The sequence below is a fragment of the Salmo salar genome, chromosome 20 (assembly GCF_965601325.2).
Source record: "Salmo salar chromosome 20, fSalSal1, whole genome shotgun sequence".
Taxonomy (NCBI): domain Eukaryota; kingdom Metazoa; phylum Chordata; class Actinopteri; order Salmoniformes; family Salmonidae; genus Salmo; species Salmo salar.
The window spans coordinates 24,884,873-24,910,411 of NC_138310.1; the positions used below are offsets into that span (position 1 = coordinate 24,884,873).

Consider the following 25,539-nt stretch of genomic DNA (forward strand, 5'->3'; position numbering starts at 1 on the left):
TGTTAAACAGCCATCACAAGCACAGAGAGGCTGCTGCCTGCATACTGACTTGAAATCATTGGCCACTTTAATAAATAGAACAGTAGTCACTTTAATAATGCCACTTTAATAATGTTTACATATCTTGCATTACTCATCTCATATGTATATACTGTAATTTACACTATCTATTGCATCTTAGCCTGTGCCACTCTGACATTGCTCATCCACATATTTATATATTCTTATTCCATTCCTTACTTAGATTTGTGTGTATTAGGTATTTGTTGTGGAATTTTTAGATATTACTTGTTAAATATTGCTGCACTGCTTTTCACTACACTCACAATAACATCTGCTAACCATGTGTATGTGACCAATAACATGTATTCAAAACAACACTGTAGGCTACTTCGAAACAACACTATGACTCAAGAAGATCTAAATGCATATCCCCATGAAACTGAGACTCTGTGTTTAAAGTAGAGAGTCCCGCACATGCGCAGAAGCTTCGGGACCTTTAGATGTCTGGAAGAAGGGTTCAGAAAAGTCGTATCCGCAGACTCTGCCAATTCATTTTGGCAGGGAAATTATCTCTAGCAATTTGCTGTAGGCCTAACGAGCTAGGCGACAGGGGATATGGAGACATGAATATGTTGCCAAAACACAGTCTGCTCAGACATGAGTCCCTGCCCAAGCATTTGCTTTTCGTAAACACTATTTGCAATTGCAAAATCAACGCAACATGAAATCAACTACATACACATTAATGGAAATAAACGCTGCAAAAAACTAGAGAATGTCCAACTGTATTTAGCAACTTGAGATAACAGTCGCTTTCCTTTACCGAGCCATTGCTGATGGATGCCAGATCTTATAACACCTGGATAGGCATTTTACGTATCAGCTAAGCACGTGATGGTCGTGTTTCTCTCATCAGACGTTGCTGACCCATGCTAGATCTTACAACACCTTGATAGGAATTTTAGATATCAACTCATCACAGCGTATGTTATAACAATCTGGTGCCCGGCACCACTGTCGATGACGTGGCACCCATTGGTTGATGCACGCAAGTCCTGAGCAGGGAACACGACCACATTGTAAGAAGAGGAAATGGAGCGCTAGCTATAGTCACATGTGCTGATGGTTGTCTCTGTGCTCATGATCACACTTTGGAATAAAATAGAACAGGCCTACGCATTTGTGGGAAATCTGCCTTTTCAGAGAGCAGAAACAGACTGTAAACTCATATTTATGAAGGAAATAGAGGTAGGCCTAACTCAGGGCTCTCCAACCCTGTTCCTGTAGAGCTACTATTCTATTGGTTTTCACTCCAACCCTAATCTAGCGCAGCTGAATCTAATAATTAGCTGGTTGATAAAATGAATCAGGTTACTTACAACTGGGGTTGGAGTGAACACCTTCAGGAGGGTAGCTCTCCAGGAACAGGGTCGGAGAGCCCTGGCCAAGCTACTTCACAAACGTCAAACTGCTCGGGTATCAATTTGAGTTACACATCAAAACCGGTCTATCACTTTATATGGTTTATTTGAATTACGTAATGTATGTGTATCATAGATATTGAAGAACATTGGTTGGTATTAAATGAAATATATTATGTTTAATCTGATACATGGTTAAAACCCTGTACAATCATATGTTGTGGCTAGAAAAGGTATGTTGCATTTTGACAATACCATTAATGAACAAAGCAGAGAAACATTTCATTTGGCAACATCATGATAGGGTTTGGATAAGTACATAAAATTATTGCTTAGTTGCTTCGTATTGACTTACAAACGTATATTTGCCATTGGTTACACTTGTATGCAGACCTCCGATTCGCTGTTTTAATGTATACTGTATGTCAAAGCAAATTGTTTAATTTTTAAAGCGACAGATTATAGAAACAGTAGTAAACAAACACAGTTTGCAGTAGAATTGAGCTACCAAATCAAATGTACAGTAGCCTAAGGAATCAATCTTCTGGTCCATCTTACTATTCACGCCTTTCTTTCTGAAATGTTTGAACACCATTGTGGGTTTTGATGTTGTAGCTGACAAGCAGGATTCATTTCAGAAAAGATCTGTGCTCCAAAGTGAAGCAATGGCATCTTTTTGCTATCCCTTAGGTCATGACCTGAAAATGTCAGTAGTTCCACTGAATTGATACAATTGGTGTAGCTCCACTTCTGTTCTGTCAAGACATTCCGTGTTGCATTCACTTGGGGGGGTTAACGTCAACATACCACCTCCTCCTCTTCTCCACCATCACATTCAACTTCCACTTTAACACTCAAAACCTCCTCTGTTCCCAACAGAAATACAAGCTGCACAAATGGCTGACTGAATCATTACATGTGAGATTAATTAAAGATGTAAGTAGCGAACAATAACACACTGAAGGACATGAAGACGTTGCCTTGATTGTTTGCTCTGCTGCATAGAGTACTAATACAATCTTGAACAAATGGAGAGTCAGCAGAACTATTTCGTAACCAAGCAACAAATGTTTTATGCCATTGTTTCAAATAATAAAGTGATCCATTCATGTATATTGGACGGTCATATCAGTGCTGTAGCCTCGGACACACCCAGGACGCATTTATTGATCTGAAATCAAAGTGTAGGAAGACATTTAAAAGGCAACATTCATTCTGTCTACATTATAGAGAACATTCTCAGGCATTTGTGTCTGTGATGGCACTTGGGTGACAAAGTGCAGCAGGTGCATGCTAAGCCGAACACTCCATAGAAGTAGCTGAACTGTACTGAAGGAATGTAATTTGAGTTGTAGTCAATGAGGACAAAGTTCTTTCTTTATACTGTACCTGGAACAGTATAATCAGCATTCATTCTATCCATTCAAGCAGTGTCTGTGAAAATCACTCCAACACTATTCAGTGATGGACCACATGCTGGGGGTGAGGTGTCAAACCACACAGTGTTCCTACCTCCAGACTAGCTGCACACTGGTCAACAGCTGTGGTCACTGGCTGATGTGAACATGCAGACCTGACTAAACCAGGTTGGTGACAGTGGGTGTTGGGGTAAGGGGTTGATCATATGGCTGCTGGTTGATCTAATAGTCATGTGTCCACTACAGTCCATGTGGTTGTGGAGTGGACAGGTAGGGTGAAGCAGTTACACTGGTGTCACATAGTTCCCTGGGAAAGTCCCAAAGGCATGTGTCCTTTCTGACGTACCTAAGGAAAGAGCAGAGCACATTGTAAACCAAAAGATTGTTCTCTCCTACTTTACATCATACAGCCAAGACAACCCTGGTCCATTCATCTGACTACATAAGTAATACTTGTAATATCATTTGATGCCTGATAGAGGGCACACTTGTATTTCATTTGACTTAACTTAAAAGTGGCAATCAGCTGCCGAAACAATAACAAAATGTCCTCCGCAGCACATTCTGCAAAAAAGCTGAGGGGTGGGGCTGGAGAAATGTAAGCACTCTAAAATTCATAGACAGAGCTATGGATGCAAGGACAGACCATCCATGAAATAAACACAGTTTTAACCATGTTTTGAGGCTATATAGTGTTTGTTTACATTTTAGTTTGTTTACAAACATTTGTATAAAACAAGCTTATTTTTGGTGCTGATGGGGTATGATAGTTGAACTAAGCTCATGAGGCATTTATAAGTTACATTCTTCAAGAATCAATGGGTACATATCATTAATTTATAAAGTCCAAAAATATATGTAGCTACTGCAGATTGCCCCTTCAAGTCTTGTGTAAATGTCTTACCTACAAACCAGCCATCATCACACTTCTCCATCACTTGTACGATGTCCCCCTCTCTCAGTTCCAGCTCATCTCTGTTCTGTGGGTTGTAGTTGTAAACTGCTTTGTATCTGAGTGAGAGCACAGGCCAGGGTTTGGGATTTGATTTTTGGCAAGGTGAGTAGACTGTGGCAATGAAAAATGAGATAAACAGTACCTCAATCACGTTATATTAAATCACATTTTCATTGACAAAAACATTTGACTCACGGTTGGCGTTGCACTACTGTTGAGCCAGCATTGTTGGTCGTTTTTGTTTTGGGAATGTTGTTCGGGGCTGTTCCTCCCCTGTGGGCAGATGGGGACATCTGATTGGACGGTGAAGCAGCTCTGCCAATCGAGTTGTGCAAAGCCGGTTGTGCTCCTCCCCAGTGGTTGCTCTGGGGGGTGGGGGAGGCAGGCCCAGAAGTGGGGTGTGGCCAGTGATTGGGTGCTTCTTTGGATAGTGAGGGCTGGAGGGATGAACGTGAATGGGAAGCTACTGTCCCATGGGGTATGGGTGAGGACGGCTTCAGGGGGGAATATCCTGGTTCAGGGCTGCGGGAGGAGGGAGTCAGACTCAGAGGTGAGTGGGTCAAAGGAGAGCAGGGTGAGTGTAGAGGGCGTCCTGGACTCATTGGCTCTGGGGATGTGGGTGACATGGGGCATACTGGGTAGTCGTCAGATGATAATTTGGTGCGTGGCAACTTGTTAACCTGGACGTAGTTGGTGGGGAAGATGCCACTCCTGGTAGTCCCTGGGACCCGGCCCTCCAACCACCTGTCATCCACACGCCTGGTTACACTGATCACCTCTCCCTGAGAAAGAGGAGCAGGGACATCATGGTTCATGACAAAAGTACCATAACTCTCACGTAATCCATTCAAACCTCAGTGACAATTACCTATCTATGTAATTCTGAATACAGCTGTGTATCAACCATAAAGAAGAAAACACAGGCAGTGTGAGAGAGACACAGTAGAGAGGGAATACTTTGAATGATTAAAAGTTTCTAAAAGGACAGTCAACATTCTAAAGCTAAAGATGAGAGTAGAGTATTATTTTATTGATCCCAATTTGAGAAATTGTTTTATCACAGCATGCATCATCAATAACTTACAATGACAGGACACGCAACAATGACCAACACATGATAAAAAAAAAAAAAACAAGACACAGAAAGGCACATGTACCATAGTATCCCACAGAAAGGCACATGTACCATAGTATCCCACAGAAAGGCACATGTACCATAGTATCCCACAGAAAGGCACATGTACCATAGTATCCCACAGAAAGGCACATGTACCATAGTATCCCACAGAAAGGCACATGTACCATAGTATCCCAAAAAGAATAGTCTGATTCAAGTGCTGTTTTCTAACCTACTCTGGGGGAAAAAACAGGCAACAACATTTTCCAATAGGAAGACCTCATAAAACAGGTTCATCAATTACACTCATTAAAAAAGCTGTGGGTAAAATGGCTGTGGGTAGAAATGGCCGTCTAAACCTCTCTGTGGAACATCTGGGCAGGATGGACCTGTAACTGAAGCTGCTCCTGTGTTGCATTACTGTGCTGTGGAGTGGGTGTGTGTCATTGTCCTGTCCCTGTGTTTTTACTTGCAGCCTTTTTATGAACATGTCCTGCATTGATTCCAGGCTGCAGCATGTAGCACTGGCTTTCTTCATGATTTAATACAGGTATTAGGGTGTTAAAGATAGAATACATAGTAGGATGCTCACTTTACGGAAGGACAGCTCAACAGGCAGGTCTGCATTGAAGGTGAACAGAGCCACTGCCTCGCCGTAATCCAGCACCTGGATGGTGGGAGACTTGATGGGTGTGGGCTTCTCTGTAGCAGGGACAATCTGTGGCGGAAAGGAGTGAGGTTCAGAATGACATGTGGAGGGCATCACATAAATCGACACTCAGAGGTTAGTTGGATGCACACCCACCTCCACATAGGTTGTGGGGAAGATACCGGCTCTCCCATGATGCTCTCCTTCAAACCAGTTGGCGTCTACCTGCCTGAGGATGTAAACAATGTCTCCCTTCTGTAGAGACAGTTCCCTAGGAAGAGGAGGAGAAAAGTCAGACTGTGGCTCGAGGGACATGCATTAGATTCATTGAAGACCTCAGCTTTACTAACTCGATATTAACATTATTGGGCTTTCTGAGAAAATCGGTTTGGTCAAATTAGGTTTGACTGGCCTAAATGTGATATAATTACATTGAGTGCGTTTCTTTTCACTGACAATACAGTTAAACGGACATGTGAGAGGGAATGGTTTGCAGCCGATCAGCAGGAATTATAACTCACTTCGGTGACTGAGCCTGGAAATTGAACTTGGCTCTTGCTGCTTTCATCTGTACAAACAGACACAAAAAAAGTTTATTGGTGAGATGTGAAAGTCTGCTTCTCACAAGGGCACAGGCCTGTTCCAGCTTGCAGTTGTTGATAGTTATAGCAAGATCCTAATCAGGGCAGCTAAAAGAAAACAAAACAATATGTTCATATATACAGATTATTTTCAGACCACAATACATAAAGCACTAAAACCTATCGATGAATCTCACTCCTCAAAGATCATAGATACATTTTCAAAATGTTTTCACATTGTGTACAGTATACACAGGTATGTATAGTAATTGCATATCCCAACACCAAGAAGGGGAAAGACATCTACCTGCTTCTCCTGTCTTTTGGTTGGGAACTCCATGAATTCAGGTGCAGGGGAGATGCGTTCTATTGTAGAACAGCATGGAGACGTGGAGAGTAACATAGATGAGAGTGAGGAAACAAGACACGGGTCAAAAGAGTGGAGCAGAATCATAAGGTTTATGAGGAAATTGTATAGCCTCCCAATCCAGCTTTTGATGCTTTAAGAGTAATTATATCAAGTCGGTGGGAAGATATGTAAACATTGAATGAACCCTCTCCAGTTCAATGTATGTTCTTCTAAAGAAGCCAAACTTTTGGGCTGGTTCTCAGACTAATCTCCAAGAAAAACAGTTGGATAAAGCTGATCTTTAATCAAGGTTTCCGGCCCTAAGTCCCTATTTTCTGTGCTACCTCCCCACCCATACACTACAGCTCTTTCCATGCTAAAAGTAAGAAACCTCTCTCACTAACCCAGATCAGTTTTATATCAAATTCATTCAGACAGATCAGGAAAGTCTGCAGGAAATGACAAGGAATCACAAGACTTCAACAGTAGTCCCATATTGAATTACTGTATTCCGTTAGTAGAGGCTTTTTTTCCATGGAAGTGTCACTGATTAGATTTTAAACATTACCCACTATTAAAATGAATAAATTCCAACTACAGCATTCAAGTACACAGCAGTATTATACCTACTGTTACTAGTCTTTACTGGGCCATTTTACTGAGACTGCATGTTGAGTGGCCTAGCCTTAGCACCACTCTTTCTGAATAAAGGTTTTCATGTATGGATTGGATCCAGGATCAACTCCTACATAGCCTTACCATGTGTGGGACTAGGGGCTGCCCTCTGAGCAACAGCTGTTGTGGGGACAATGGGACGATGGAGAGGTTGCTTTGCTCCAGTCAAAGAGCTGGAAAAAATTACAGGAAAAGAGAACAGGTTTACTATATGACTGTATGCTCCCACAAACTCCAGTCAATTCGATGTTTCCCAACATTAACAGCCCACATGGTGGAGCTCCACACTGTATAAGGACAGGGTACTGTGTGCAGTAGTATATACATTTGTTATGCAGATTTAGCCTCTGGCCACAGCTGCTGGTTTGCATATAAAGATCAAACAAAGTTGAAACAGATGACAAAATTGAGAGAGAGGAGAGGAGAGAGAGGAGAGGAGAGGAGAGGAGAGGAGGAGGAGAGGAGAGGAGAGGAGAGGAGAGGAGAGAGAGAGAGAGAGAGAGAGAGAATTAGTCTGGGGACCTTCTGTCTTTGGAGAACTTATAGTCATCATCATAGTCGCTGACTTTACTACCATGTGTAAATGACAGGGAAAAATCATGCAGGGTTCTCCAATAAATGTGAAGTTGAAAGACATAGCAGCATGAGCAAATCAGTATCATTATTAAACACACCAGTATCTGAGAAAGTGCATTAGATCAGTAAACAGCTGTCCACTGTCTGAACCAGATAAACACAGTCACAGAAAGGCATCACACCTGCCTGTTGATCCAGTCAGAGTCTGGCAGCTGGCTGTGTCTGCCTGCAGCCAAGCAGAAGGCCTAGACAACAGGAAGCTGTAAAAACCTGCCATATTCTTACTGTTGTATGTTTCCATTTTACATCTCCTTAGCAACTGGCTCAGTAACCGGACTCTGAGGTCTCGAGGTAGGAAGGAGGTCGCTTTGCCAAAACGCATGAGCTCAGTTTAGCAAACAACAACTAGGAGAGATCTGTCCAAGAATGTATTACACAGTAGGCAAGAAATTAACTGAACTTCAACTTGTTAAAAAGGTATGTAGCTCAACTTTTAAGTATTCTATAAGTGTCTACTAGGCAGCAAGACTAACTTTATTTTGCTAAGTTGTCTCATTTCTAACTGATAGGGAACCAAAGACTGTAAAGACTGTAACTTACTGCAACAGTAGTGTGATGGACAAGTGCATGTATCCATAGTGGATGAAGAAATGTGTAACTGGATTAAGAACGTGGGAGTTGGGTTCAGAGGAGGTCTGGTATGTGGCCTCCAGCCAGCCTGGGGCTCAGCCATTAACCTGGCATGTCCTGGTGTTACTTCCCTCTGCAGTTCACACTGGCTTCATGCTGCACATTAACGACACAATCTAGGATCATTTTGGAGAATATCTTTAGAAAGTCACAAGCTTTTGAATTGCATTATCTTTAAAAACGGTATTGTTACTGTAGGGCAGTTATTTCACATGCCTGCAAAAATGCATTGACCGCAATAATTTGAATCATGGCTTAGACTTGCTTCATCTCTCTGCACTGGTCATCAAGCCGCAGTCTAGCTAGACTCTTCAATGACCAACCTGCCAGTGCACAGACACAGATACAAGCCTGAGGAAGTGGGTCCCACCCGTTAGTATCAAGACAACAGCAATCCAAATGGTTGTAAACAGACTTGTAGATGCTTAGTCACTGAAGAGGCATCAGTCATCCAACTGTAATGCGCAAGCAATAGTCTCAATACCATTGACATACATGTATCTTATAGAAACAACATGTGGATTTTCTACTCATACCCAAGTGGTATGTTGTGTCAGAAATGATGCACACAGGTCAATAGTGCATTATCTGTAGCCTCTGTGAGACAATAAAGTTGTAAAAAAAAACTTTATGGTCTAAAAACAAAGCACAATTCATGTCAGTGAGACCAACTGCCAGATTTGATCTTTGTCCAAAACAAAATATTGTCTGGATAAGGAAGCTTAAGAAAGGCCTCAATGATTTGAAAAAAGGCTAAAATATTTGCTGAGTAAATCCCCTCTGTCATGAACAGATTTGTCAGAGCAAATGAAATAATGGTGCGTGAATCAGTTGATGTTGACATGGTTTTGGGGACGCAACTATAGTAGCAGGATACAACAATGAACAGTATAATAACTGTTTCCTGTATCGACAACAATTCCTGTACATATTTCTCAACATTAGAAAAGTGATGCAGCTACACCCAATGACCTACCCTGTACAACTTGAGACATATTTTTACTGAAGGGATAAAACCATTGTATGTACAATCACACCAACAGGCAAAGCAACAACGTTGTCCCATTACTCACCTGTTGTCCGTGTGTCCTGTCCCTGTCCCTGTCCCTGTCCCTGCAGCAGTTCCTGGATCAGCGTTCCTGGCACCCTGGAAGCAGAGATCACATTGAAGGCTGTTCTCTTTTGGAAGAAATCTCACAGCTACTCAGACAGAGCAGAGGTGGTGACCACTCCCAAATGAGCCAGAGGGAGAGAGAACTCCCCTGGGTCCTACACTCCATTGAATACAATGACAAGTTTAGTAACAGTATCTTTCTGTGGCATCTTTGATTGAGGAGTGGCGGTATACAACCACATACAGCTGATTAGATGAGGTGCAAATTAAGGTTGTGAAGAGAATCAGCATCAAGTTTTGAAGAGTGAAATGAAATCCTTTAATTCAGCATTAAAAGCATACAAGGCATACAGTATTGCAAACACTGTTCTTCATTGAATTGAACCTCTGTTTCTACGGAAAGCGTGAGGGAAAAATATAACATATGCTTGTTGGATTTGCCGTCTGATTTAGATTTGTGGGGGGGTTTAGATTTGTAGGCGTGTGATTTGAGGCAGACACATCCAAGTGCAAGGCAGGGAGGTCCTGGGGGTAGCAGGGTCACAGGGCAGTGTCGGGGTTGGCATGCAGGGCTGTCTGTCTTTCAAACAGTCCTCACAGGAGGGGGAGATGGGGAGATAACAGGGAGGTATGGTATTGACATGATCCATGCAAGCAACCAGACCTCCTCTCAGTGTATTTCTAGAGGAGTGTGAGAGTGAGGAGAGGGTTACAGGCAGGGTAGCAGGGAGGAGGGTTGCTTCAGCACAAGAGTCACAAGGGGGGCCTCAGTACCTCACCCCTGCCTCGCCGCGTCTGCTTCTTCTGGGAAAGTCTCCTCTCCAGGCCCTGGATGTCCGAGTCCAGCTCAGCCTCAAAACAGCTCAGCTCAGAGAGCAGAGACTCCTGGTCAACGCAGCATGGTGGTTGGAAGGAATGAATCAATCAAATTTCCAACTAAATACAGTAACTCATGGTGGCCCCATACTTGCATGCTCCTGGCATGATTCAATCTTTCCATGCTAACTTTTCCTTTTTCTTTGCTAGCTCATTAAAACAATCACTGCCTTTGGCCATCATGGTGGAGGTTATGACAACTATCATGTCACTGTGAGCACTCACCTCGAAGGCGGATGGCTTAGACGGATTCTCTATGGGGGACCAGGGTTTCTCTGTGGGTCTGTGATGTGGTGGCTGCTGGGACAGCTGTATGGGAGGCTGCTGGGCCAGCTGTATGGGAGGATGCTGGGCCAGTTGTATGGGAGGCTGCTGGGCCAGTTGTATGGGAGGCTGCTGGGCCAGTTGTATGGGAGGGTGCTGGGCCAGCTGTATGGGAGGCTGCTGGGGCTTCTGGGCTGGCTGACCCTGAGGCTGGGAAACACAAACATATACTCTGAGCACACAGTCAGACAGGGAGACCTAAGCGTTGGTCATATAGATAGATAACAGTTGGTCATAGTAGACGTATTGAACAGTAAATGACTGTATTGGTTTGTTATAGCTTTCCCATTTGATCCAACTTATATCTAACTCTTCTAAAAGTTCTTAAACCCTGCAGTTTGATTTACAGTAAAGCACGATCATAGTTTGTGATACATACAAGACCTGTGTTTTTTTATGTGAACCCAGCCAAACACAGGGGTGCGTTCCTGTAGACTATTTTATAGTCAGTCAATCTGATTCACTTCATTAACTCTACATCCACATAAACAATTGAACAGTCAGATGAAACAGAACTCATTCCCTCATTAAAGGCTCAATGCAGACATTTTTATATCAATATCAAATAATTTTGGGGTAACAATTAAAGGTCCATGTCACCAGGCAGGCCAAAACTCCCACCGAAACAGGCTGAAATTTCAGGTGGTCTTTTCAAACAGCTCTTACACTAAAAAGACATTATCATTATTTTCACAATTTCACAGTATTATTCCAACCTTAAAGTGTGGAAATATATATAAAACACAGGAAAATCACATTCTTGACTGCACTGGGTCTTTAAATACCTTACCATAATACTTTTCCAATAAAACTGACAAAAAGCTATTTCTCAAGCAATCATTTTGCTAGGACTGTCTGGGAGTGGGGACGGGAAAACAAAAAACGACCTGTTATTGGCAGGTTTGGAACTGTCTTTGTTATTGGTTTATTTACCAATTTCCCACATTGTGATGTCACCAGGCAAGCCAAAACTCCAGCCCAAACCTGCTGATTACAAGGTCCTGTGTAGATTGTATTTTCAACCAGCAACTATCAGGAAATAACAGAGATCATATTTTTTTCAATTTCTTTTCTCACACTTTTACAGTGTAAGTGTCATCAGCCAATGCAAAACACAGGAAAACTGGATTTTTACTGCACTGGGCCTTTAAGAAGACATATGGCCCAGTAACTTAGAAAGAATTGCTACACTACTTTAAAAGGGTATACACTTAAGACACCAACTCCCAGCCTCTTTTTCATGTTCCTTGAAATACCTTGGCAGAGTGAGATCCTGTGAAAGCCAAAGTATTCTCTCAGTCAGTAGTCATCACTGCAATCACAGGCAATGATATCACTACTCAGGAGTTCAGCACTTGATTTGGTCTGTCCTCTGTAATTGTGTGATTCTCTGTACACAGGCTGGCCTGGACTGAGGAGAGGAGTTGCTGGAGGTAGAAGCTGTACCTAACCACAGATCTAGGATCATATTACACTACCGCCAATCCTTAACCATTAAGGGTATGAAACACATCTGACCCTGTATCAGTTGGTGAGGGACAACTTCTACCTAATCTAGAGCAAGCCTGGTGATGACCTTCAGAGTAAATGAAATACGCCTCCATACTGTGAAACATTACGCACCACAAGACGTTAACACGCATAATCAGTATCACAAGACGCCTGGGCCCCGTATTTGTTTTCTTCCCGCTGTGAGACGCCAGGCTCAATTTGCACCAAATCTGGGGCTTGGCGACAAGAGCCATTCAAAACGTCAGCCCAGAGACAAACACACTCCTCTCTTAATCACTCAGGGTATTTTAACAGACAGACTTCCAGTATTCAAAGGGCCTCACGCACGCACGCACACACACACACACACACACACACACACACACACACACACACACACACACACACACACACACACACACACACACACACACACACACACACACACACACACACACACACACAGTTCCGAGTCACTTACTCATTTTAGTAAGGGCAGAAAAGTTAGATACATTTCCAAGGGAACACATACATCACAGACAGCAATACTTCCACTGTTGACCATCCAGTATTTTATGGCAGTTCATGGTTAACAAACACTGTCTTCATGTTCTTTTGTTTGTTCTACAAATTATGATCTCGAAATTAAGAAGAAAGCCGGAACACAGCTGGTGTGGGTTTGCCATTGTAGCAATGATCGCATTAACAACTTCCTGATTACCTGGCATGAGATGCTTTCAGCTGAGAAGCATTCCAGGGTATTGACACAAACTAATCCTAATAAGAAAGGGATAAGGTGTTTGCCACCACGAGCAGCTATTGTAGGCAGCCCACTCCACACTAACAAATACAGTACAAAGAAAAACTCTCAAAAATAGTTCTGAAGCTAAGCCACAAATCTTTTGAAAACCTCAATGAAAAATATGTTGCTGTAAAATCAGGAATTATTTGCCACAGTGCAACCTTTAAATACAAACAAATATGTTAATCCAAGTACCATCTATATTAAAATGTGTGGTATTGCTCCATGTTAAGCACCCTGATAAAGGAGGGTAAGGCCTTACCTGGCTGTGGACCTCTGAGGTGGTGCTCTGTCCAGGCTCAAAGTCAAATATGCTCCTGGGTTGTGGTGGCTCCCCCCATCGGTCTGAAAGCTTATCTTCAACCCCCAGCTCACTCCTGAAACACAATCCCCAACAACATGCACGCACGAACACACGCACGCACACACACACACACACACACACACCACACACACACACACACACACACACACACACACACACACACACACACACACACACACACACACACACACACACACACACCACACACACACACACACACAATCATGGTTTCATTGTCAATGCCTGTAGGAACAGATCCAAACGTGTCTACCTGGCACTTGTTTTTGTCTCTCCCCACACTCCTTGTCTTGGGTCTGGGTCTGGAATTCACACTTATACCATTCACCCAATTACCAGGTTGGCTCAAGTAGCACAAACTAGGTGTTTCACAATGGCTGACCACATGCTTCTGATATGCTGTGAACTTGGTCATGGTTATACAGTAACAGAAACAAATACATTCTAACATTCTCAACATGAGTTCTTCCACCTCACTGAGCTCTACTGTTGGTTTAAATGAGGAGGTTGAACGTGGAATCTCCCAGTCCTATTCATCAGTCTCTCCCAGTCTCACCAGTCAGGGAGGGCTCCGTAATTGTCCATATGGGTCTGAGTCTGCTGCCCACCGGCTGAGTCAGCAGCAAGGGCCCGGCTCCCTGAGGATCAGTCAAAATTAGTGTTAGCAAAGACTGGCCATCTGACAGAGTAGATAAGTTACACCCCAGAACATGGCTATGTTATTTCCACTTTACTCACTTTCAGCAGACCATCGCTCAGAGTCCTCGTCAGTTTCTAACAAATGGGCAAAGATAGCAAAGAGAGTTAGAGGGATTTAGAGAACATTAATCATAAATTGTACACTCACCCCAACTAAGGGGCCTAGCCCGAACCATGAAAAACAGCCCCAGACCATTATTCCTCCTCCACCAAACTTTACAGTTAGCACTATGCATTCGGGCAGATAGCGTTCTCCTGACATCCCTCAAACCCAGATTTGTCCGTCTGCCAGATGGTGAAGCGTGATTCATTACTCCAGAGAACACGTTTCCACTGCTCCAGAGTCCAATGTTGACTTTACACAGCTCCAGCCGATGCTTGGCATTGTGCATGGTGATCTTAGGCTTGTGTGCGGCTGCTCGGCCATGGAAATCCATTTCATGAAGCTCCCGACGAACAGTTCATGTGCTGACATTTGAGGTAGCATGGAACTCAGTAGTGAGTGTTGCAACTGAGAACAAACAATTTTTATGAGCTACACGCTTCAGCACTCAGCGGTCCCAATCTGTGAGCTTGTGTGGCCTACCACTTCACGGCTGAGCTGTTGTTGCTCCTAGATGTTTCCACTTCACAATAACAGCATGTACAGTTGACAAGCAGGGCAGGAATTTGACAAACTGACTTGTTGGAAAGGTGGCATCCTATGAAAGTGCCACAATGAAAGTCACTGAGCTCTTCAGTAAGGCCACTCTACTGCCAATGTTTGTCTATGGCAATCACATGGCTGTGTGCTGGAATTGTCAAATCCATAAATGTTAAGGCATGTCCATGTACTTTTGTATATATAGTGTATGTTCTATTCAGTAGGGCCCCGATTCTGAATTCTGACTCAAGTTAAGCTCACGTAAATGGAACATTATTCCCTTTTTATGCAATTTTCTCTATATATGCGTATTCTGACCTTGAATTTAAGAATGAGAATAGTGTGTTATTCTCCTGCTATTAGTTTGGGGTGGAGATTGAATAAATGAAGGAGTGGCAAAGGTGTGTCTACAGATATGCCATATTCTGACCTTGACTAAATTCCCTCACAATTCCACCACATTTACACGTGAGGAAACCATGAACACCTGTCACGACTTCCGCCGAAGTCGGTCCCTCTCCTTGTTCGGGCGGCGTTCGGCGGTTGACGTCACTGGCCTTCTAGCCATCGCCGATCCACTTTTCATTTTCCATTTGTTTTGTCTTTGTCAAACACACCTGGTTTCAATCCCCCAATTACTTGTTCATTATTTAACCCTCTGTTCCCCCATGTTTATTTGTGAGTAAATGTTTTTTGTATTGCGATCCGTATTGTGTAGCCTTGTATTTACGACGTGTATTGTGATATATTTTGAGTAAAATTGCTTTCTTTGCTCTTATCTGCTGTCCTGCACCTGACTCATCTCACCAGCTACACACAGACACTTTACAGAATTACTTACCTAGAATGGAGTCAGCAGGAGCAGACGCCCTCCTTGTGGCGATAGAGGAGCGCGTCCAGCAGCACGCGACCATATTGCAACATCTGGGCACCGCCATGGATCGCGTGCTGCAGACGATGGATCGTTGGGAGAGAGGAGGAGGTTGTCCAGCGCCTCCACCAGCCCCACTACAGCAGGCCCCACTGTCCACCCCTCCTTCACCCGGTCCCAGTGGAATTCGGCTCGCGCTCCAAGGGGAGTATGATGGGACGGCTGCCGGATGCCAGGGGTTCCTCCTCCAGGTTGAGCTCAACCTGGCGACCGTACACCCAGCTCCTTTGGGACGTGAGAGCGTGTCCGCCCTCGTCTCCTGCCTCTCAGGCAAAGCCCTGGAGTGGGCCATTGGACCATTACGCAGAGTTCACCCGCCGCTTTCGGGCAGTTTTCGACCACCCACCTGAGGGTCGAGCGGTGGGGGAACGTCTGTTCCACCTGAGGCAGGGGACGAGGAGCGCGCAGGAATTCGCTTTGGACTTCCGGACCCAGCGCGGGATGGAACGACAGGGCCCTGATCGATCACTACCGGTGCAGTCTGCGCGAGGACGTCCATCGGGAGTTGGTCTGCCGAGAAACCACCCTAACCTGCTGGCTACTCGCGGACGTCCTGATCGGGGCCTGTCAGTTCCATCCCCCAGCACCTCCGCTCCGACACCCATGGAGCTGGGAGGTGCTGCACTTAGGGCGACCGGAGGAGGGGCCATTCCCTGCACCATCTGTGGCCACAGAGGGCACACTGCTGGTCGGTGCTGGGGGGGGTTCCTCAGGGAGTCGAGGCAGCAGGCAGGGCACTATCGTGTCACCCCAGATGAGTCGGCACCAGGCTCACTCAGAGCCCCCTGTTGCTCACATGTATGTGTTAATTACATTTCCTGAGTTTTCCCAGCACCTGTACATAACCCATCTACAATTTAGCCCAAACAACAACCTCTTCCCTTACTGTATTTATTAATTTATTTTGCTCCTTTGCACCCCATTATTTCTATTCCTACTTTGCACTTTCTTCCACTACAAATCTACCATTCCAGTGTTTTACTTGCTACATTGTATTTACTTCGCCACCATGGCCTTTTTTGCCTTTACCTCCCTTATTTCACCTCATTTGCTCACTTTGTATATAGACTTATTTTTCTACTATATTATTGACTGTATGTTTGTTTTACTCCATGTGTAACTCTGTTGTTGTATGTGTCAAACTGCTTGCTTTATCTTGGCCAGGTCGCAATTGTAAATGAGAACTTGTTCTCAACTTGCCTACCTGGTTAAATAAAGGTGAAATAAAAAATAAGGTGCTCATAGATTCAGGCGCAGCTGGGAATTTTATTGACCATTCATTTGCTCATAGATTAGGGATCCCCCTTGTTCCTGTTGATATGCCCTTCGCTGTGCACGCCCTAGATAGTCGACCATTAGGGTCAGGGCTGACTAGGAAGGCCACCGCTCCACTAAGCATGGTTACGCAGGAGGGTCAGTCTCTTTCTTATTGATTCTCCTGCGTTTCCCGTGGTGCTGGGCCTACCCTGGTTGGCCTGTCATGACCCCATTATTTCGTGGCAACAGAGGGCTCTCAAGGGGTGGTCACGAGAGTGCTCAGGGAGGTGTGTGGGAGTTTCCATCGGTGCGACTACGGTGGAAAGTCCAGACCAGGTCTTCACCGTGCGCATCCCCTCAGAATATGCCGATTTGGCTCTCACTCAATTACCACCCCATCGACGGGGGGATTGTGCGATAAATCTCCTGGTAGACGCAGCACTTCCCAGGAGTCACATGTATCCTCTGTCACAGGAGGAGACGGCGGCTATTGAAACATATGTCTCCGAATCCCTGGGGCAGGGATACATTCGGCCCTCCACTTCACCTGCCTCCTCGAGTTTCTTTTTTGTGAAGAAGAAGGATGGAGGTCTGCGCCCGTGTATTGACTATCGGGGTATCAATCAGATCACAGTGAGGTACAGCTACCCGCTGCCTCTCATTGCCAGTGCGATCGAGTCAATGCATGGGGCGCGCTACTTCACAAAATTGGATCTCAGGAGCGCTTGCAACCTGGTGCGTATCCGGGAGGGGGACGAGTGGAAGACGGCATTTAGTACCACCTCAGGGCACTATGAGTACCTCGTCATGCTGTACGGGTTGATGAATGCTCCATCAGTCTTCCAGGCCTTTGTTGACGAGACTTTCCGGGACCTGCACGGGCAGGGTGTAGGGGTGTATATCAACGACATTCTGCTATACTCCGCAACACGCACCGAGCATGTGTCCCTGGTGTGCAGGGTGCTTGGTCGACTGTTGGAGCATGACCTGTACGTCAAGGCTGAGAAATGTATTTTCTTCCAACAGTCCGTCTCCTTCCTAGGGTATCGCATTTCCACTTCAGGGGTGGAGATGGAGAGTGACCGCATTTCAGCCGTGCGTAATTGGCCGACTCCCACCACGGTAAAGGAAGTGCAGCAGTTTCTAGGGTTTGCCAACTACTACCGTGGGTTTATCCGGGGTTTTGGTCAGGTAGCTGCTCCCATTACCTCACTGCTGGAGGGGGGACCGGTGCGACTGCAGTTGTCGGCTGAGGCGGACAGGGCTTTTGGTCACCTAAAGGCTCTGTTTACCTCGGCTCCCATGCTGGCTCATCCGGATCCCTCTTTGGCATTCATAGTGGAGGTGGACGTGTCCGAGGCTGGGATAGGAGCCGTGCTCTCCCAGCGCTCAGGCACGCCACCAAAGCTCCGCCCCTGTGCTTTCTTTTCGAAGAAGCTCAGCCCTGCGGAGCGAATCTATGATGTGGGTGACCGGGAGCTGTTGGCTGTCGTCAAGGCTCTGAAGGCATGGAGACATTGGCTTGAGGGGGCTAAACACCCTTTCCTCATCTGGACTGACCACCGCAATCTGGAGTACATCGGGGCGGCGAGGAGACTGAACCCTCGCCAGGCAAGGTGGGCCATATTCTTTACCCGTTTTGTTTTCACCCTGTCCTACAGACCAGGTTCCCAGAACGTTAAGGCAGACGCACTGTCCCGGATGTATGACACAGAGGAGCGGTCCATGGATCACAGTCCCATACTTCCGGCGTCTTGCCTGGTGCCACCGGTGGTGTGGAAGCTGGACGCGGACATCGAGTGGGCGTTACGCACAGAGCCCACTCCCCCTCAATGTCCAGCGGGGCGCCTGTATGTTCCGTCTGCTGTCCGCGACCGTCTGATCTATTGGGCCCACACGTCACCCTCCTCTGGTCATCCTGGCATCGGTCGGACGGTGCGTTGCCTTAGTGGGAAGTACTGGTGGTCCACCTTGGCCAAGGACGTGAGGGTTTATGTTTCCTCCTGCTCGGTGTGCGCCCAGTGCAAGGCTCCCACAACCCCTACCCGTTCCACAACAGCCATGGTCGCACCTGTCGGTGGACTTCCTGACAGATCTTCCCCCCTCACAGGGCAACACCACGATTCTGGTCGTCTGAGGTACGGGAGGTTCCTTCGCCCCCTCGTATGCTGTTCGAGCCATCCTGGACTCGAGGTGTCGGGCGAGGGGCCTTAAGTACCTCGTGGAGGGGTACGGTCCGGAGGAGAGATGCTGGGTGCCAGTGGAGGACGTCTTGGACCCTTCGTTGCTGTGGGATTTCCACCGTCTCCACCCGGATCGCCCTGCGCCTCGTCCTCCGGGTTGTCCCCGAGGTCAGTGTCAGCGCGCTGTTGGAGCCGCGCGTCAAGGGGGGGTACTGTCACGACTTCTACCAAAGTCGGTCCCTCTCCTTGTTCGGGCGGCGTTCGGCGGTCGACGTCACCGGCCTTCTAGCCATCGCCGATCCACCTTTCATTTTCCATTTGTTTTGCCTTTGTCTTACACACCTTGTTTCAATCCCCCAATTACTTGTTCATTATTTAACCCTCTGTTCCCCCATGTTTGTTTGTGAGTAAATGTTTTTTGTATTACGGTCCGTGTGGCCTTGTATTTACGACGTGTATTGTGATATATTTTGAGTAAAATTGCTTTCTTTACTCTTATCTACTGTCCTGCGCCTGACTCATCTCACCAGCTACACACAGACGCTTTACGATACCGTCGAGCAATCTGCCGGTTCCAGGTAGAAAAAGCATCTACTTAATTTTTTCTGATAGAAATAACAGCATTCGCCATGCACTGCAGTTTACAACTTGATAAGAGCTATTGACAAGAGCTATGTAAATGAGTAATCCGATTGGATAAGGGAATTGTAAATATAAATGACACTTGTTTTAGATCTATTTTACCTTATAATTGCTGGAGACATGTGAAACCAGTCATATGGCAGCAAACTGAAGCATATGAACATATCAACTTTCCCACAGTAAAGTTTATGAAATGCTGTGCCATTATGCTGAATTGAAATTGTACAGTCTTTTAATTTGCAAGGATGGGCACTTTAAAATGTCTTAGTTATAGACTACCCCGACTTTCTCTGTTTCCTGTTTCTATCATGTTAAATATTATCCACTATCGGTACCGACCGTCAGTAGGCCTAATAACAACAGTAGGCCTAATTTATCATTCCATTTAATTACATTGTTTTAGTTAACTTCCTTTGCGTCCTCTGTAAATGCCATCACGGTCATGTGGTTGTTGCTGAGGATCATTAGTAACAGTTAATAATATAAAAAATATATATATGCTAATTTAATTGTTATGAGTGGAGTGCAGACCAAGCTGTAACAGTTTGAACCTGACGCATGGTGCAGTACTTGGCTGTGTGATCACACAGTTCCATGGCTAGTGCAGGCAATAGATGTGTCAGTGTGCAGCTGTTAGGACGGAGTGAGGCGCAGGACAAATAACTGAGTAAAAGACGTACTTTACTCGAAAAAGAAACAACAATAATATTTTCCACGCAGGGAAAAACACACCAGCTCACAGAAGTCTTGAACACTAAACAAAGAGCAAACACACACAAAACCATGTGGGAACCAGAGGGTTAAATAGGGAATAAATTATAACGTAATGGGAACCAGGTGTGTACAATCAAGACAGAACAACATAGAAAAAGAAACGTAGATCGGTGGCAGCTAGAAAGCCGGTGACGTCGAACGCCGCCAGAACAAGGAGAGGCACCAACTTTGGCGGAAGTCGTGACAAGACGAGTGTATAGCCTACTATTGTACACTATTCTACCTATTATAATGCTATGTACACTAATCTTCCAACATTACCATGGGTCAAAGAATGGAATATGGCCATTTTCAGAAGGAATCAAACCACTATCTTTGATTCATCAATATATTTTGTGCGTAAAGGCTCTCCAAACAATTTTTTAAAATTCTTACTTACTTTCCTAACCCCAAAATGTGCCTATATAATCTACAAGATCAGATCATTTTTTTATCTAACAGTTAGTGTTGAAACATTTTCTGAACCCGTTCTCTCGATGTATTCTAGTCTGTTGACAAAATTCTAATTAAAGGTACACCGTATTTAAAGGGATGGCTTAAGATAAATGCACTGAAAACCCAATTGAATGAAAACTCAATGAGAAAATCTGTTGGCCAGCTAGTGGGAGGGTTATCACCGGTTCAATTACATTTATTCAGCGGAGCAAGGTAACCACACCTGCAAAGCCCATTACACACCTTCATGAAGTAAGTCTGAATACCAACTACTGAGAAGGGCTGAAAGGTGTGCCTATGAAAGGCGTAATTTCCTAAGTCAGAATCGGGCCCTAGTGACATTCCAATGCAATTATGATATGTGACTAATGCAAATATTTTCTGTACTCTGCCAAAGGAATCCATCACCTGCACATTAATCAGGTTGGTGCCTATGGCACAATGAACCAGCACAGTAGACACTGCTCTCAGGAGGGCTCAGTGGATGTGAAACCTGTAGTGGGTTAAAAGCCAACTGCCTGGAGAGTGGTGACACCTGAGAATCAGTTTTAAACTCCATCCTGGCCATTCCTGTCCTGTCACTCTGAGAACCTGAGTGCTGCCTGTCAATACCACCAAGCAGACACATAACCAGAAATAGACTACTGATATACAACTGGATATAAGAACTGGTATGAAGGAATACATTTAGGATGGGGCTAGATATGTGGAGATACTGTAGATAAGTTGGAATGATTGGGTATAGATATCAAAACATCTTGAGAGTTCTCCTGTCCCTGGAATAATCTGCCTTCTGGATCAGCTCTCTGGAGGCTGACATTGATAGAAAGGAATTCTCTGTCTGGGCTGGTGTGAGTGTGTGTGAGAGAAGGTGAGAGGGAGGAGAAGTCGTACCTTCTGGCTTCTTGTGGATCTGCCTGAACATGCTCCTGTACCAGTCTTTGGGCTTGTTCACGCTCTGGTGTGAGAAAAGAAGGAAACATGACAAAACATCTTGTTAGACATATGAGAAAAAGCTCTCAGAAGTTTCAGAGTACATGAATGAGGACATTTTGGCTCCAGGTAAATGACAACTACAGATGTTGGATTTTAATTTGACCACTCTTTTGTTGCTAAGAATTTTGCTGTATGCCAGGAAATGCAGATGAGCTTCATGTTTTACATAAATTCACTGAGAACACCCAATAACACATTTTTTAAATGTATTTTTGTATTTATCCTTAATTTAACTAGTCAAGTCAGTTAAGAACACATTCTTATTTACAATGACGGCCTACCCTGGCAAAACTCAGACAACGCTGGGCCAATTGTGCGCAGCCCTATGGGACTCCCAATCACAGCCGAATGTGATACAGCCTGGATTATATTAACAGTATTACACTTTTCATGTAGCCTCATTTTGGACAGCTAATAGCCTAACCATCAATCAAGCAACATTATAGACTAAACGTTTAAATCCTGTTTCTGCAGGATTATTTTTGCTGCGACAACACTGGTCAAATTAAGATCCTACACCTGTTTGAGTGTACCAAGGAGTTTTTATTATCTGCGTGACCAGATTAAGAAAAAGTCTGGGCCCTAGGGCGATATATGGTTATAATATAATATAATATATAACAATAATATATGCTACTTAGCAGATGCTTTTATGTGTGGTTATGCATGCTGCTATCTGTCTGAGTTCATCTTACTGATCTTGAGGCGATGGGCATCCCTGTTTCATCCACTGGGCCGATCCCAGAGAACTTGATGAGGCGCTCCTCCCTTGTAGCAACCCTGCGTGGCAGAGTGGAAGAGCCCCTGGTCTGGACTCCATTAGAAAGACCCCCTGTTACAGAAAGACAGGACAGATCTGTTATCAAAAGCAATTCTAACAGTCCTCATTTTTCTATTACATTTCAGCTGAGTAGCAGTACGAACATTCAACCCTTCTTCACCACCATTGCCACTGGGTGGCCACAGAGTGCCACCTGTGAAATGGAGTTTTATTTTTCATTTATGAAACAATTGTATTATTTATGTGTGGTTAATACCCTGCATCATATAATACATTTTAGGGTGATAATAACATGATTGTGAAGGCTTCATTAAAGTTGATGATAAAAAAGATATTATATATACATTAAGCCTTGACATTTGAAACACAGAGTTCTGAGAATCTTTTAGCAGAAGATTGCAGACTGCGACCACAGCACATATCAGTCATGTCTCCATTGAGGGAATTCCAGAGTATTTTGTCTTCTCTCCCACCAAAGATCCCATAATACTTTGCACATTCATGACTTAAACATATTTAAATCAAACTCAAACTGTAGTGCTTTATATGATAATTTCAAGAAAACTATAATCCTACCATTTGATTGAGCAGGGCCATAGTACGATCCAAAACGAAGAGGGTCGGTAAGAGGGTCACTCCCATTGACCTCTGAGACCTAAGATGGAAAATCAAGTCTGATATAAATATTAACAGTCAGAGAGCATGTGACTGTATATATGAATAGTGTGTAAATAGTATTTTTGTTGTCTCTTGGTGTCTTTCCTATATATATATATAACTCTTTATTTATACAAAAAATGTAATATCTTATGTTGTTCTTGTCTATTACTGTTCTGTACTTCGTCGTGTGCTTGTACGTTCTATGTGGACCCCAGGAAGAGGAGCTTCTGCATGTGCAGGAGCTAATGGGGATCTTAATAAACTAAACTAAACTGTGGAAATAGTCTGTAGTGCAGGACACATTATCATATATTGGATTAACCAACACAAATTCAGGTCCTCTATCAATATCCAATATATTCCAATCCAGTGACATAACACTGAACCTGCGATACTAGACAATTCCACAGAAAGGAGCCGTTGTCTCTCAATATAACGTGTGATCTACACTGAGTGTACAAAGCATTAGGAACACCTGCTCTTTCCATGACATAGACTGACCAGGTGAATCCAGGTGAAAGCTATGATCCTTATTGATGTAACTTGTTAAATCCAATTCAATCAGTGTAGAAGAAGGGGAGGAAGACACGTTAAAGGATTTTTAGGCCTTGAGACAATTGAGACATGGATTGTGTATGTGTGCCATTCAGAGGGTGAATGAGCAAGACAAAATATTTAAGTGCTGTTGGGCTTTTCACACTCAACAGTTTCCTGTGTCTATCAAGAATGGTCCACCACCCAAAGGTCATCCAAAGATCTTAATTTCATCACCCTGTTTCGGGAGAACTATCCTGCAATGCAGGACATTTAAAACCTGTAGTGTATTTGAGGTTGAAAAAGGCCTCTGAAGTTTGCAATTTCCACTTAGAAATGTCAGACTTGATTTTCCCTTAAGAAAAATGTATCAACCCCTACATAAATGTACATTAATTATAATTCATATAATAATTCACATTTCCTATTGCTGCAGGATTATTTTCCTGGTGTAGCAAATTGGCTCAAATTAAGATTCTACATCTGTACAATAACCAAGTGTATCTCCTTAACAGTTTTGTTTGCCTTAATGAGCTCCACGGGTGGCAGTCTTGTGGAACGGAAGGGGCTGAGAAGGGGGGTGGGGAGTCCCGGGGAGATGACCACCACCTCCTGGGTCAGGTCTGGAGGGGACAGGTGATGCTGCTGGCTGGAGGGAGGGCCATCGTCAGAGAAGACGATACGAGAGCCGTTCAGATGGTCCAGGATGTCCACACGTTGCTACAGGAGAGAGGCAGTTGATCACTACATCTAAACACAGCCATGTCATGTTGTTAATGCTCTCTCTCTCTCTCTCTCTCTCTCTCTCTCTCTCTCTCTCTCTCTCTCTCTCTCTCTCTCTCTCTCTCGCTCTCGCTCTCTCTCTGAGGGAGGTCAGGTGAACTTGTTAACAACATTGTTTTTATGTGGACATTAATTGACCCTAACAGTGGGGCTCCTGGTGAAAATGCCTCTCATTTATTTAAAGCAGAGCAGCAGAAGGATGTGCTGTTCCACCCACTTCATCATCTCCCTTGCAGAGGCTGTAGAAAGGGCCCATTCAGGACCTAGAGCAGGGGGCTGAAACAGGAGAGGCCCATTATAAGCCCATTAACCATCCATTCAGCTGGGCCTTGTGTTCTCCAACTAGGGGGAGTGGCCCAGTCCGAGGGGGTCGAAAAGGGGTCGCTGATGTTGACCGCAGTGAAAGTGCACCAGCGTTAGTGATTCTCCCAAAGCCCTCTCCTGCTCTCTACATGTCTGTGTCAACTGGTCAGCCTCCCTCCTTGCTGCCAAACACTGCCCCTCTTATCCTACTCCTGCGTGTTTGAGTCCACAAGGAGCGTTTCAGCTCTCTCTGTGTGGACTCTGGGGGTCATGGGAAGCTCTTGTGCCTCTCACACAGGATGAAACTGTATCTAGCTATTCCGAGAGATACCATTATGGAGCTAGGACTGGGGCATTTTCATGGAAATTGTAGCCTATAAATACAGTAAAAAGCTGTTATTTTCATTCTAACTTACATGTGTTGTTGTTTTGCCTTGTTGTATAGCATCTTTAAAAGGCACCTCTCTGTATGCTGTTCATGCCAACTCTGCCAAGGCAGACTTCAAACATTATTGTCTCTGACACAGCAAAAGC

General features: G+C 44.5%; 1 protein-coding gene across 1 annotated transcript in view; it reads right to left on the reverse strand.

Moving 5' to 3' along the window:
• Nucleotides 1-1,511: 1,511 nt before the first annotated feature.
• LOC106579837 (vinexin) overlaps nt 1,512-25,539 on the reverse strand; it is a 34,219-nt gene continuing 10,191 nt past the window's right edge. Inside the window, exons 3-21 of the mRNA XM_082966848.1 lie at nt 24,445-24,639; nt 23,302-23,380; nt 22,640-22,776; nt 21,843-21,906; nt 14,123-14,158; nt 13,941-14,022; nt 13,304-13,418; nt 10,650-10,898; nt 10,323-10,433; nt 9,508-9,581; nt 8,758-8,785; nt 7,253-7,400; nt 6,452-6,510; nt 6,085-6,131; nt 5,720-5,834; nt 5,507-5,632; nt 3,993-4,579; nt 3,747-3,853; nt 1,512-3,188 (exon numbers count right to left, since the gene is read on the reverse strand). Coding sequence (XP_082822974.1) covers nt 3,127-3,188; nt 3,747-3,853; nt 3,993-4,579; nt 5,507-5,632; nt 5,720-5,834; nt 6,085-6,131; nt 6,452-6,510; nt 7,253-7,400; nt 8,758-8,785; nt 9,508-9,581; nt 10,323-10,433; nt 10,650-10,898; nt 13,304-13,418; nt 13,941-14,022; nt 14,123-14,158; nt 21,843-21,906; nt 22,640-22,776; nt 23,302-23,380; nt 24,445-24,639 — 2,421 coding nt within the window. The 3' untranslated portion in view covers nt 1,512-3,126. The remainder of the gene's footprint in view (nt 3,189-3,746; nt 3,854-3,992; nt 4,580-5,506; nt 5,633-5,719; nt 5,835-6,084; nt 6,132-6,451; nt 6,511-7,252; nt 7,401-8,757; nt 8,786-9,507; nt 9,582-10,322; nt 10,434-10,649; nt 10,899-13,303; nt 13,419-13,940; nt 14,023-14,122; nt 14,159-21,842; nt 21,907-22,639; nt 22,777-23,301; nt 23,381-24,444; nt 24,640-25,539) is intronic.